This window comes from Pseudophryne corroboree, chromosome 2 (assembly GCF_028390025.1).
Source record: "Pseudophryne corroboree isolate aPseCor3 chromosome 2, aPseCor3.hap2, whole genome shotgun sequence".
Lineage (NCBI taxonomy): Eukaryota > Metazoa > Chordata > Amphibia > Anura > Myobatrachidae > Pseudophryne > Pseudophryne corroboree.
In genome coordinates, this window is record NC_086445.1 from 590,796,036 (window position 1) to 590,809,234 (window position 13,199).

Below are 13,199 nucleotides of genomic sequence, written 5' to 3' on the forward strand. Positions count from 1 at the left end.
ACATCCAGGCTGAGGCTATTGCTGGTCGCAGTATAACACCAGTATGTGTGTATATACTCTTCAGGGTAGTTTCCAGCCTCCTATCAGCTGGATCCTTGAGGGCGGCCGTATCAGGAGACGGTAACGCCACTTGTTTTGATGAGCGTGTGAGCGCCTTATCCACCCTAGGGGGTGTTTCCCAGCGCGCCCTAACCTCTGGTGGGAAAGGGTATAATGCCAATAACTTCTTTGAAATTAGCAGTTTTCTATCGGGGTTAACCCACGCTTCATCACACACGTCATTCAATTCCTCTGATTCTGGAAAAGCTACAGGTAGTTTTTTCACACCCCACATAATACCCCCCTTTGAGGTACCTGCAGTATCAGAGATATGCAAAGCCTCCTTCATTGCCGTGATCATATAACGTGTGGCCCTATTGGAAAATACGTTTATTTCTTCACCGTCGACACTAGATTCATCTGTGTCGGTACCTGTGTCGACTGACTGAGGTAAGGGACGTTTTACAGCCCCTGACGGTGCCTGAGACGCCTGGACAGGTACTAACTGGTTTTCCGGCCGTCTCATGTCGTCAACTGACTTTTGCAGCGTGCTAACATTATCACGTAATTCCATAATTAAAGCCATCCATTCCGGTGTCGACTCCCTAGGGGGTGACATCACCATTACCGGCAATTGCTCCGCCTCCACACCAACATCGTCCTCATACATGTCGACACACACGTACCGACACACAGCAGACACACAGGGAATGCTCTTATCGAAGACAGGACCCCACTAGCCCTTTGGGGAGACAGAGGGAGAGTATGCCAGCACACACCAAAGCGCTATAAAAATGTATATAAACAACCCTAAAAGGTGTTGTTTCTGTTATATGCGCTTAATATATAAAAATATCGCCAAAATATGACCCCCTTCTCTGTTTTACCCTGTTTCTGTAGTGCAGTGCAGGGGAGAGTCCTGGGAGCCTTCCTCACAGCGGAGCTGAGCAGGAAAATGGCGCTGTGTGCTGAGGAGAATAGGCCCCGCCCCCTAAAACGGCGGGCTCTTCTCCCGGAGTTTGCGATATATGGCAGGGGTTAAATACATCCATATAGCCTCAAGGGCTATATGTGATGTATTTTAGCCATAGAAAAAGGTATTATACATTGCTGCCCAGGGCGCCCCCCCCAGCGCCCTGCACCCTCAGTGACCGCTGGTGTGAAGTGTGCCGACAACAATGGCGCACAGCTGCAGTGCTGTGCGCTACCTTATGAAGACTGAAAGTCTTCTGCCGCCTGTTTCCGGACCTCTGGACCTCTTCAACTTCGGCATCTGCAAGGGGGGTCGGCGGCACGGCTCCGGGACCGGACTCCATGGCTGGGCCTGTGTTCGATCCCTCTGGAGCTAATGGTGTCCAGTAGCCTAAGAAGCAAATCCATCCTGCACGCAGGTGAGTTCACTTCTCTCCCCTAAGTCCCTCGTAGCAGTGAGCCTGTTGCCAGCAGGACTCACTGAAAATAAGAAACCTAAAAAAAACTTTTTCTAAGCAGCTCTTTATGAGAGCCACCTAGATTGCACCCTGCTCGGACGGGCACAAAAACCTAACTGAGGCTTGGAGGAGGGTCATAGGGGGAGGAGCCAGTACACACCATGTGATCCTAAAAGCTTACTTTTTGTGCCCTGTCTCCTGCGGAGCCGCTATTCCCCATGGTCCTGACGGAGTCCCCAGCATCCACTAGGACGTTAGAGAAAATAGGTTTATTATTGTTCTGGGTTACCATGCAATCCTGAGAAACTACACATGTAAACATTCTGCTGATAATGGCAAATATTGCTTATGAGGTCTTAACAAGGGACAACCTGACCCTCATCATTATGGCCCATATGACCAATGCTGCTGGAAGTCTCCTTTTCTTTAAGGTGTGATCTAACCCTGCTTCTGCATATCACTGTAGTAAACACTTGAAATCACATAAGTCACAAGACTTATAAGAGGTTGTGTTTTTCACAGAAGAGTCTGCAATAGTATTGAATACACTGAGAAAAAGGAGTCTATTACTATCCGAGAATCTGGAATGAAGCAAAAAGGCCACCTAACTTTTTGGAGGTTAACGCGTGCTGGAATTATCTTTAGGCCTTTCAGGCAAGGGGGTATATTTACTCAGGTGCGGGTTTATAGAAGTGGCAATGTAGCTCATATCAACCAATCATATTCTAGCCATCATCTAGAAGGTGGTAAAGGAGAAGTAGAATCTGATAGGCTGCTATGGGCAACATCTCCAATTCTATAAACCCGCACTTTAGGAAATATATCCCAAGGTCTACATGGTATCCAGTCTTTAGCTAGAGAACACTTAGGTTGACAGTCATTAGGTCGACCACTATTGCTCGACATGCTTTAGGTTGACATGGTAAAGTTTGACACGTGAAAAGGTCGACAGGAGTTTTTCACACGATCCACGTGTACTACGATTGGGAATAGTAACCTGTGCCGAGCGCATCGGTAGCAGAGCGGGGCAACTTGCCCGAAGTATGGCAAGCGACAGTGTACTAATTGGGGTTCACAGTCACTTTACGAAGAAAACTACACAGTTTAAAAACAAAACAAAAACACACGACAATGTTTACCTTTTCTATGTCGACCTAGCCACTGTCAACAGATAGTGGTCAACCCAATGAACCACACCCATCTACATTGATTTAGGAGGTTCCATGCTGCTGAAAAACGACACTGGAAGACAGCATAGTTTAAACTTCCTATCAGTGATGTGCAGTGGGGTGAGGCAGAGCCTTTCCTGCCATACTAACGTTTGTGCCAACGTTTTGACTGTATAAAGTATATGGAAAATACAAAGAATTTGTTTGACATACCTTATTCGTATTATTCTAATAATTTTTATAGCCAAAACTCTAGAGTGAAAAGTCTATGGCAGGTGAGGCCGTGCCTGCGCACATCTCTGATCAACACTAACCAAGTTTCCAGGAGTTTATACTGCTGCACCCGTGTATAAAGCCCAGATGTACGCTTTGGCTCATATATTGCATGTAAATCTGGCTCTGGTGCTAGCCAGTGGCTCCTAAGCCATTTAGCTCACCGCACGTCCCTGCTTCCTATATATGCCCGTTCTGCCATTTGGACATGTATAAGCCAGACATGTACATCCACTTTGCTTGTATTACTGGCGGGGGAAGATTCAAATGATCATTAATTGCCAGAAACTGTTGCAATAGCAGCCTGGAAACTCCCACCTAATCTCCATTTCCAACAGCATTACAGATACCGCCGAGGGGAAAGAGATGGGCAAACCCATGCTTTTTAAATCACAAAATATAATGCTATTTGTCTGTACTAGAGATAGGTAAAAAAAAAAAAAAAAAAAAAAAAAGAGGACACCCAGCTCCTATTGATACGTTGTAGGGGGGGGGGTGGGGGGGGGGGGGGGGTAAGGTTGGTGTTAGAAACAGCCTGTATGTACTTTTCTGCTATGGAGCACAACATGGATAATTAGGAGAAAAATGGTGCTAAATTCAGTACCATATAAACACTATTAAAAATGAATGTATGATGAAAGAATACACATGACAATTACTTCACTGATGATTTTAGACTTTCAAGAGAAGTAAATTACAAAGAACTGGTAAGTGCTCACCTTTATGTCATTATCTATTCCCCCTGAGATGATCTGGTCACTGGTGTCATTGAAAGTGACAGACAATACCTGGTACGTATTTTGGAAGGTCTGCACTGCCGCTTTTTTCCTGAAGTCCCAGAGCTGCAGCACATAATAAAAGAGGTGGGAAAATGGAGTAGACACTTCGTTTTTATCCTTAACCAAAGCCACCTACATTTATGACTCATCTGCTTCTTCCAGAACAATGCATCTACCTACCACCAATTCTGACCAATATTATCTATACTGAAAGACTTCTCTTAACATTGCACATTCCATCGTTACCTCCCAGCTAGTTACTTGCTCCAGGTGCAACGACAGAGGTTTTACATTGTCCACCATTTCTGAATATTATGGGGTCTTTCATGCAAACGTGCCCCTTGAGAGATCACATTTTGTGTTTCCTGCAGAGTGATGACAAGGCCATGAGGATAAGCCATTCACACGTGTTCGAGATAAAACAAACACGAGGATGAGAATATGACAGGTCCATTTTATAATATAAATACTAATACATTTATGTGCCTTCTCAGCAACATACATAACCATAGCAAATAAAAACTTTATATAACACTTATTCTCTAACTTTGATATATGTTAGGAAAGAAACCTAATGTTCAGCAGTTTTATCAATTAAATTAACTTCACAAAGCATCCAATCATTTCAGCTCTAGGTGGTAATTCCGAGTTGTTCGCTCGCTAGCAGTTTTTTGCAGCCATGCAAACGCTATGCCGCCTCCCACTAGGAGTGTATTTTAGCTTAGCAGAAGTGTGAACGAAAGGATCGCAGAGCGGCTACAAAATTGTTTTGTGCAGTTTCAGAGTAGCTTCAGACCTACTCAGAGCTTGCGATGACTTCAGACTGTTCAGTTCCTGTTTTGAAGTCACAAACACGCCCTGCGTTCGCTCAGCCACGCCTGCGTTTTTTTTTTTAAATACTCCCTGAAAACAGTCAGTTGACACCCAGATACGCCCACTTCATGTCAATCACTCTGCGGCTGCCAGTGCGACTGAAAAGCATTGCTAGACCTTGTGTGAAACGACATCGTTCATTTGTAATAGTACGTCGCACGTGCGCATTGCGCCGCATATGCAGAAGTTTCGTTTTTTTGCCTCCTTGCTGCACAGCGAACTAATGCGCGCTAGCGATCAACTCGGAATGACCACCTAGTACGTATAACACCACAGAGCAGCTGTACGGACCTTCACTGTCCCATCGTCACTGCCTGTACAGATTAGCTGTGGCCCCCGTCTGGCTGGGTAACAAGAATTGACAAATGATGTGTGCCCCTTCAGTCGCTTCACTCTCTCTCCGGTTTCACAGTCCCAAATTGCAACAGTTTTATCAGTTGAAGCAGAGAAGAGCAAGCTGTGAAGAGAGAGGTATACATTTCACTTATAATGTCCTTAACCAAGTAGTAAACACACCTGATCACAGCAAACATGAATTATTACATATTTTATTACCTTATAACCAGTCACATTGGAGATTAACAATGAACTTCATAAAAAAAACTAAAAAGTGCTCCAAATCACAGCAAAATATACTACAGTTCTTAGCTTAAGGTCACAGATGGTAAACAGTAAAACATTTTGTTTAATACTACTTAATACATTTCAAGCCAAGACCCTCTTTACCACACAAATCAAATATTTTACTAAACTGCAGAAAAACAAACAAACCTAGATTTAAACAAAAAAATAAGATTTTACTCACCGGTAAATCTATTTCTCGTAGTCCGTAGTGGATGCTGGGACTCCGTAAGGACCATGGGGAATAGCGGCTCCGCAGGAGACTGGGCACAACTAAAGAAAGCTCTAGGACTACCTGGTGTGCACTGGCTCCTCCCCCTATGACCCTCCTCCAGACGTCAGTTAGGATACTGTGCCTGGAAGAGCTGACACAATAAGGAAGGATTTTGAATCCCGGGTAAGACTCATACCAGCCACACCAATCACACCGTACAACTCGTGATATTATACCCAGTTAACAGTATGACAACAACGGAGCCTCTGCACAGATGGCTCTCAATAATAAACCCTTTAGTTAACAATAACTATGTACAAGTATTGCAGACAATCCGCACTTGGGATGGGCGCCCAGCATCCACTACGGACTACGAGAAATAGATTTACCGGTGAGTAAAATCTTATTTTCTCTGACGTCCTAAGTGGATGCTGGTACTCCGTAAGGACCATGGGGATTATACCAAAGCTCCCAAACGGGCGGGAGAGTGCGGATGACTCTGCAGCACCGAATGAGCGAACTCCAGGTCCTCCTCAGCCAGGGTGTCAAACTTGTAAAATCTTGCAAATGTGTTTGACCCCGACCAAGTAGCAGCTCGGCAAAGTTGTAAAGCAGAGACCCCTCGGGCAGCCGCCCAAGAAGAGCCCACCTTCCTCGTGGAATGGGCTTTTACTGATCTAGGATGCGGCAGTCCAGCCGCAGAATGTGCAAGCTGAATTGTGCTACATATCCAGCGAGCAATAGTCTGCTTTGAATCAGGAGCACCCATCTTGTTTGGTGCGTAAAGGATAAACAGCGAGTCAGTTTTCCTGACTCCAGCTGTTCTGGAAACATACATTTTCAGGGCCCTGACTACATCCAGCAACTTGGAATCCTCCAAGTCCCGAGTAGCCGCAGGCACCACAATAGGTTGGTTCAAATGAAACGCTGAAACCACCTTAGGCAGAAATTGGGGACGAGTCCTCAATTCCGCCCTATCCATATGGAAAATCAGATAAGGGCTTTTACATGACAAAGCCGCCAACTCTGACACACGCCTGGCCGAAGCCAGGGCCAATAGCATGACCACTTTCCACGTGAGATATTTTAACTCCACGTTGAGATCCCAAGGTGCCACTGGAGGCACAAAAGGAGGCTGAATATGCAGCACTCCTTTAACAAAAGTCTGAACTTCCGGCAAGGAAGCCAGTTCTTTTTGGAAGAAAATCGACAGAGCCGAAATCTGGACCTTAATGGACCCCAATTTGAGGCCCATAGTCACCCCTGACTGTAGGAAGTGCAGGAATCGACCCAGTTGAAATTCCTCCGTTGGGGCCTTCCTGGCCTCACACCAAGCAACATATTTTCACCATATGCGGTGATAATGTTTTGCGGTCACGTCCTTCCTGGCTTTGATCAGCGTAGGAATTACTTCCTCCGGAATGCCCTTTTCCTTCAGGATCCGGTGTTCAACCGCCATGCCGTCAAACGCAGCCGCGGTAAGTCTTGGAACAGACAAGGCCCCTGCTGCAGCAGGTCTTGTCTGAGCGGTAGAGGCCATGGGTCCTCTGAGATCATTTCTTGAAGTTCTGGGTACCAAGCTCTTCTTGGCCAATCCGGAACAATGAGTATAGTTCTTACTCTTCTCCTTCTTATTATCCTCAGCACCCTTGGTATGAGAGGAAGAGGAGGAAACACATAAACCGACCGGTACAACCACTGTGTCACTAGAGTGTCCACCGCTATCGCCTGAGGGTCCCTTGACCTGGCGCAATAGTTTTCTAGCTTTTTGTTGAGGCGGGACGCCATCATGCCCACCTGTGGCCATTCCCATCGGTTTGTAATCAGCCGGAAGACTTCTGGATGAAGTCCCCACTCTCCCGGGTGGAGGTCGTGTCTGCTGAGGAAGTCTGCTTACCAGTTGTCCACTCCCGGAATAAACACTGCCGACAGTGCTAACACGTGATTTCCCATCGGAGAATCCTTGTGGCTTCTGCCATCGCCATCCTGCTTCTCGTGCCGCCCTGTCGGTTTACATGGGCAACCGCCATGATGTTGTCTGACTGAATCAGTACTGGCTGACTTTGAAGCAGGGGTCTTGCCTGACTTAGGGCATTGTAATTGGCTCTTAGTTCCAGAATATTTATGTGTAGGGACATTTCCTGGCTTGACCATAGTCCCTGGAAATTTCTTCCCTGTGTGACTGCTCCCCAGCCTCGAAGGCTGGCGTCCGTGGTTACCAGGACCTAGTCCTGTATGCCGAATCTGCGGCCCTCCAGAAGATGAGCACTCTGCAGCCACCACAGTAGAGACACCCTGGTCCTTGCAGACAGGGTTATCCTCTGATGCATCTGAAGATGCGATCCGGACCACTTGTCCAACAGATCCCACTGAAAGATCCGTGCATGGAACCTTCCGAACGGAATTGCTTCGTAAGAAGCTACCATCTTTCACAGGACTCGCGTGCAGTGGTGCACCGACACCTGTTTTGGTCTTAGGAGGTCTTTGACTAGCGATGACAACTACTTGTCCTTCTCCTCCGGGAGAAACACCCTTTTCTGTTCTGTGTCCAGAACCATCCCCAGGAACAATAGACGTGTTGCAGGAACCAGCTGCGACTTTGGAATATTCAGGATCCAGCCGTGCCGTTGTAGCACCTGCCGAGCAAGTGCTACTCCGATCAACAACTGTTCCTTGGACCTCGCCTTTATCAGGAGATCGTCCAAGTACGGGATAATTATAACTCCCTTTTTTCGCAGGAGTATCATCATCTCGGCCATTACCTTGGTAAACACCCTCGGTGCCGTGGACAGACCAAACGGCAGCGTCTGGAATTGGTAATGACAGTCCTGTACCACAAATCTGAGGTACTCCTGGTGAGGAGAGTAAATGGGGACATGCAGGTAAGCATCCTTGATGTCCAGTGATACCATGTAATCCCCTTCCTCCAGGCTTGAGATAACCGCCCTGAGCGATTCCATCTTGAACTTGAACCGTTTTATATACGTGTTCAAAGATTTTAAATTTAAAATGGGTCTCACCGAACCGTCCGGTTTCGGTACCACAAACATTGTGGAATAGTAACCCCTCCCTTGTTGAAGGAGGGGTACCTTGACTATCACCTGCTGCGAATACAGCTTGTGAATTGCCTCTATCACAGCCTCCCTGTCCAAGGGAGACGTTGGCAAGGCAGATTTTAGGAAACGGCGAGGGGGAGACGTCTCGAATTCCAGCTTGTATCCCTGAGACACTACTTGTAGAATCCAGGGATCCACCTGTGAGCAAGCCCACTGATCGCTGAAGCACTTGAGACGGGCCCCCGCCGCACCTGGCTCCGCCAGTGGAGCCCCAGCGTCATGCTGTGGACTTAGCGGAAGCGGGGGAGGACTTTTGTTCCTGGGAACTGGCTGTATTTTGCAGCTTTTTCCCTCTACCTCTGCCTCTGGGCAGAAAGGACGCGCCTTTAACCTGCTTGCCTTTCTGGGGCCGAAAGGACTGTACCTGATAATACGGTGCTTTCTTTTGCTGTGAGGGGACATGGGGTAAAAATGCTGATTTTCCAGCTGTCGCTGTGGAAACTAGGTCCGAGAGACCATCCCCAAATAACTCCTCACCCTTGTAAGGCAAAACTTCCATGTGCCTTTTAGAATCTGCATCCCCTGTACACTGCCGGGTCCATAAACCCCTTCTGGCAGAAATGGACAGTGCATTTATTCTAGATGCCAGCCGGCAAATATCCCTCTGTGCATCTCTCATATACAGAACCGCGTCTTTTATATGCTCTATGGTTAGCAATATAGTGTCCCTGTCGAAGGTATCAATATTTTCTGACAGGGAATCTGACCACACAGCTGCAGCACTGCACATCCATGCTGAAGCAATAGCTGGCCGCAGTATAATGCCCGAGTGTGTATAAACAGACTTCAGGATAGCCTCCTGCTTTCTATCGGCAGGTTCCTTGAGGGCGGCCGTGTCCGGAGACGGCAGTGCCACCTTCTTTGATAGTCGTGCGAGCGCTTTATCCACCCTAGGGGGTGTCTCCCAGCGTAACCTGTCCTCTGGCGGGAAAGGGTACGCTATTAGTAACTTTTTAGAAATTACCAGTTTCTTATCAGGGGAAGCCCACGCTTCTTCACACACTTCATTTAATTTATCAGATGGGGGAAAAACCACTGGTAATTTTTTCTCCCCAAACATTATACCCTTTTTTGTGGTACCTGGGGTAACATCAGAAATGTGCAAGACATTTTTCATTGCCGCAATCATATAACGGGTGGCTCTATTGGAATGTACAGTAGTCTCCTCCTCGTCGACACTGGAGTCGGTATCCGTGTCGACGTCTGTGTCTGCCATCTGAGGTAGCGGGCGTTTTAGAGCCCCTGATGGCTTTTGAGACGCATGGGCAGGCACGAGCTGAGAAGCCGGCTGTCCCACATCTGTTATGTCGTCAAATCTCTTATGTAAAGAGTCAACACTGTCACGTAATTCCTTCCACATCACCATCCATTCAGGTGTCGGCCCCACAGGGGGTGACATCACATTTATCGTCACCTGCTCCGCCTCCACATAAGCCTCCTCATCAAACATGTCGACACAGCCGTACCGACACCGCGCACACACAGGAAATGCTCTGACTGAGGACAGGACCCCACAAAAGCCCTTTGGGGAGACAGAGGGAGAGTATGCCAGCACACACCAGAGCGCTATATAACACTATAACTGAGTGATTTTTCCCCTATAGCTGCTTATATATATGCAATACTGCGCCTAAATTTAGTGCCCCTCCTCTCTTTTTAACCCTTTGAGCCTGAAAACTACAGGGGAGAGCCTGGGGAGCTGTCTTCCAGCTGCACTGTGAAGAGAAAATGGCGCCAGTGTGCTGAGGGAGATAGCCCCGCCCCTATTTCAACTGACTTTCTCCCGCTTTTACTGGATCTCTGGCAGGGGTATTTTTACACCTATATAGCCTTCCTGACTATATATGGTGTAGATTTGCCAGCCAAGGTATATTATATTGCTGCTCAGGGCGCCCCCCCCCAGCGCCCTGCACCCATCAGTGACCGGAGTGTGAGGTGTGCATGAGGAGCAATGGCGCACAGCTGCAGTGCTGTGCGCTACCTTGTTGAAGACCGAAGTCTTCTGCCGCCGATTTTCCGGACCAACTTCTTGCTTCTGGCTCTGTAAGGGGGACGGCGGCGCGGCTCCGGGACCGGACGATCGAGGTCGGGCCCTGTGTTCGATCCCTCTGGAGCTAATGGTGTCCAGTAGCCTAAGAAGCCCAAGCTAGCTGCAAGCAGGTAGGTTCGCTTCTTCTCCCCTTAGTCCCTCGTAGCAGTGAGTCTGTTGCCAGCAGATCTCACTGAAAATAAAAAACCTAAACTATTACTTTCTTTCTAGGAGCTCAGGAGAGCCTCCTAGTGTGCATCCAGCTCGGCCGGGCACAAGATTCTAACTGACGTCTGGAGGAGGGTCATAGGGGGAGGAGCCAGTGCACACCAGGTAGTCCTAAAGCTTTCTTTAGTTGTGCCCAGTCTCCTGCGGAGCCGCTATTCCCCATGGTCCTTACGGAGTCCCAGCATCCACTTTGGACGTCAGAGAAATATACATATAAGAGAAAAAGGATTGTTATCAGGGATGCCCAAGATAAGTGTATAAAAAGTTAAGTCGGTACACACTAGACAAAATTTTGGACGATTTGTTATTTTGAGACGAAGCAGAACAATAAATTGTCCACATTTTCCATTGAGTATGCACTGTTAAATGTGCATCTCATCTACAGATCTGCCGTTTATGCAAGTCAATTGGACGATATCGTGAACGATCTTGATCTAATCATGCTGTGTGTACGCACGTCCTACATACGTCATATCAAAATGACCAAGCGACACACGATATATTGTTTGGTCGTTTGACAGATTGCACAGTGTATGCACTATATACAATTAATATATTTATGTATGACATCTACAAATTATAGAAATTAATTAATACATAAATCGAAATTAAATATCAATACAGATCTGGGGGTGGGGGGTTTACACAATCAATTAGCATGGGGGGTGTAGGGGCTAATGTCAATGGAAAACACGGTGTGGGGTGGGGGTGTCTATTGCAAATGGGGTTGGGGGGAGGATTTTACACTGGGGGCATATGGAGATGGGGTGGTGCAAGACACCATCTAATCATCCCCCTTCCCAATAAAAATGTTTATATTAATTTTTTCATAAATAAAAAAAAGACCCCCTAAAACCCCACACAATGAGGGCCATTTCTTTAAAAAAACAAAAAACACAACAACACAACAGTTAAGTGGTTAAATTACTGTGATACTGTAAACAGCACAGACCACCAATTTATATTGTACTCCAAGTTCATGGTACCCAAGAGTGTTGGGATAATACATGCTCCAAAAAGACCATGTTATCAGCGCTTGGGCTGATTAGGGTGTTCACTTCAGATATGCTTCACTAGTTAAATATATCCAATTCCTTTTAAAGATGTGCTGATATTAGGATTTAAATATATCACGTACTGAGTGGGAATATTGTACAATAATATGTAGAGTGCACCTTGAAAAACCTCTAATTAGCCTATCCCTAGACTATTTATCTCTAGTAAGACACTGAAAATGCCTAAATATTGTTGCCACAAATACTTGAAATGTTTCACTACATAAATTAAGTTTTTAAGCTTAACAGAGAAAGGGACATTGACAGACATCTTTGTTAATAATACTTAAAAGTATAAATGCCAGATAATAACATTTTCTGGACTATGTTATGTTAATGATTTACCCTTAGTCCTCAGTAACAGAACTATGGGAGGGGGCTTCAATAGTTCTTAAGCACTCCACCCAATCGGGTCTGGTGTCGCCAAGAGCTTTAAATGAATCCACTGCTCATTACCAGACATCAATAACATGTGTGCTATTCACAGCCACGATTTTTTACATTTTTTTTTTATTATCAAAAGGCAAAATGATACACACAATCCGATCACAAAAGTCTGTTTAATTTTACATTTTTTAGATTTGTAAAACAAGGACCCCAGTGTGGTTGACCTACCTGCCATCTGTATTGTAGTGCAACTCCATCACAGCACCGCTGTGCCCCTTTAAAGTTGCATAATTATCACAGTCTCCATATACATTCCAGAGAACTGCAATACAAGCAAACAAGAAAAGTACAGTGCATAAGTGCTGCAAACACACAGATTTACCTCTATGTTACATGCACTGAAAGGCTAGAATGTAATAACACAGCCTCTATTATTTCTAATTGAATTAACCTCCTATTACTTTTAATTCTACATGATTTTCACCCAAGCTTACCTCACAGCCTAAGGATACTTTCTTTTAGCAAAGCCATTTTGCGACTAAAAGTAACCCACCTCCAAGATAACAATACGTTAGAGTATATATTAGTAGGAATGTTTCATAGCTCTTACAGATATTTTATCTGTAACATTTGTCAAATACATTTCCAGATCTACTGTCCAATGACACAGTGGGAATTACTTACTAATCTATCCATCCATCTCTCTCATGTTGTCAAGCCTGGCATTTCTGAAAGTTTTATACTGGATAATTAAAAAGAGCAATGTTTTTATTACCTGTATCTTGCTAGTAAAAACATGCCCCTTTTAAATAGAGCATAAACACAATCAGAAATTTTACTTTTCATAATCTGACACTACATAAATAACCACATTAGGCTAGCCCATATCCAGGATTGAAAATTAGCCCCATACCATTTAGCAACTGGATTATTTACTTCAATTTCAACAGTCTTATATATCGCTCTACTGCCAGAGTTTCAAATAC

General features: G+C 45.7%; 1 protein-coding gene and 1 long non-coding RNA gene across 3 annotated transcripts in view; one reads left to right on the plus strand and one right to left on the minus strand.

The window, feature by feature from the left end:
* LOC135037852 (uncharacterized) overlaps nt 1-13,199 on the plus strand; it is a 307,719-nt gene that overhangs the window by 277,233 nt on the left and 17,287 nt on the right. The gene's annotated exons all lie outside the window — the stretch shown is intronic.
* The window catches only part of SNRNP40 (small nuclear ribonucleoprotein U5 subunit 40), a 42,902-nt gene that overhangs the window by 27,308 nt on the left and 2,395 nt on the right, over nt 1-13,199 (minus strand). The window contains exons 3-5 of the mRNA XM_063954586.1: nt 12,442-12,535; nt 4,855-5,020; nt 3,631-3,753 (exon numbers count right to left, since the gene is read on the minus strand). Of these exons, the coding sequence (XP_063810656.1) occupies nt 3,631-3,753; nt 4,855-5,020; nt 12,442-12,535 (383 nt within the window). The remainder of the gene's footprint in view (nt 1-3,630; nt 3,754-4,854; nt 5,021-12,441; nt 12,536-13,199) is intronic.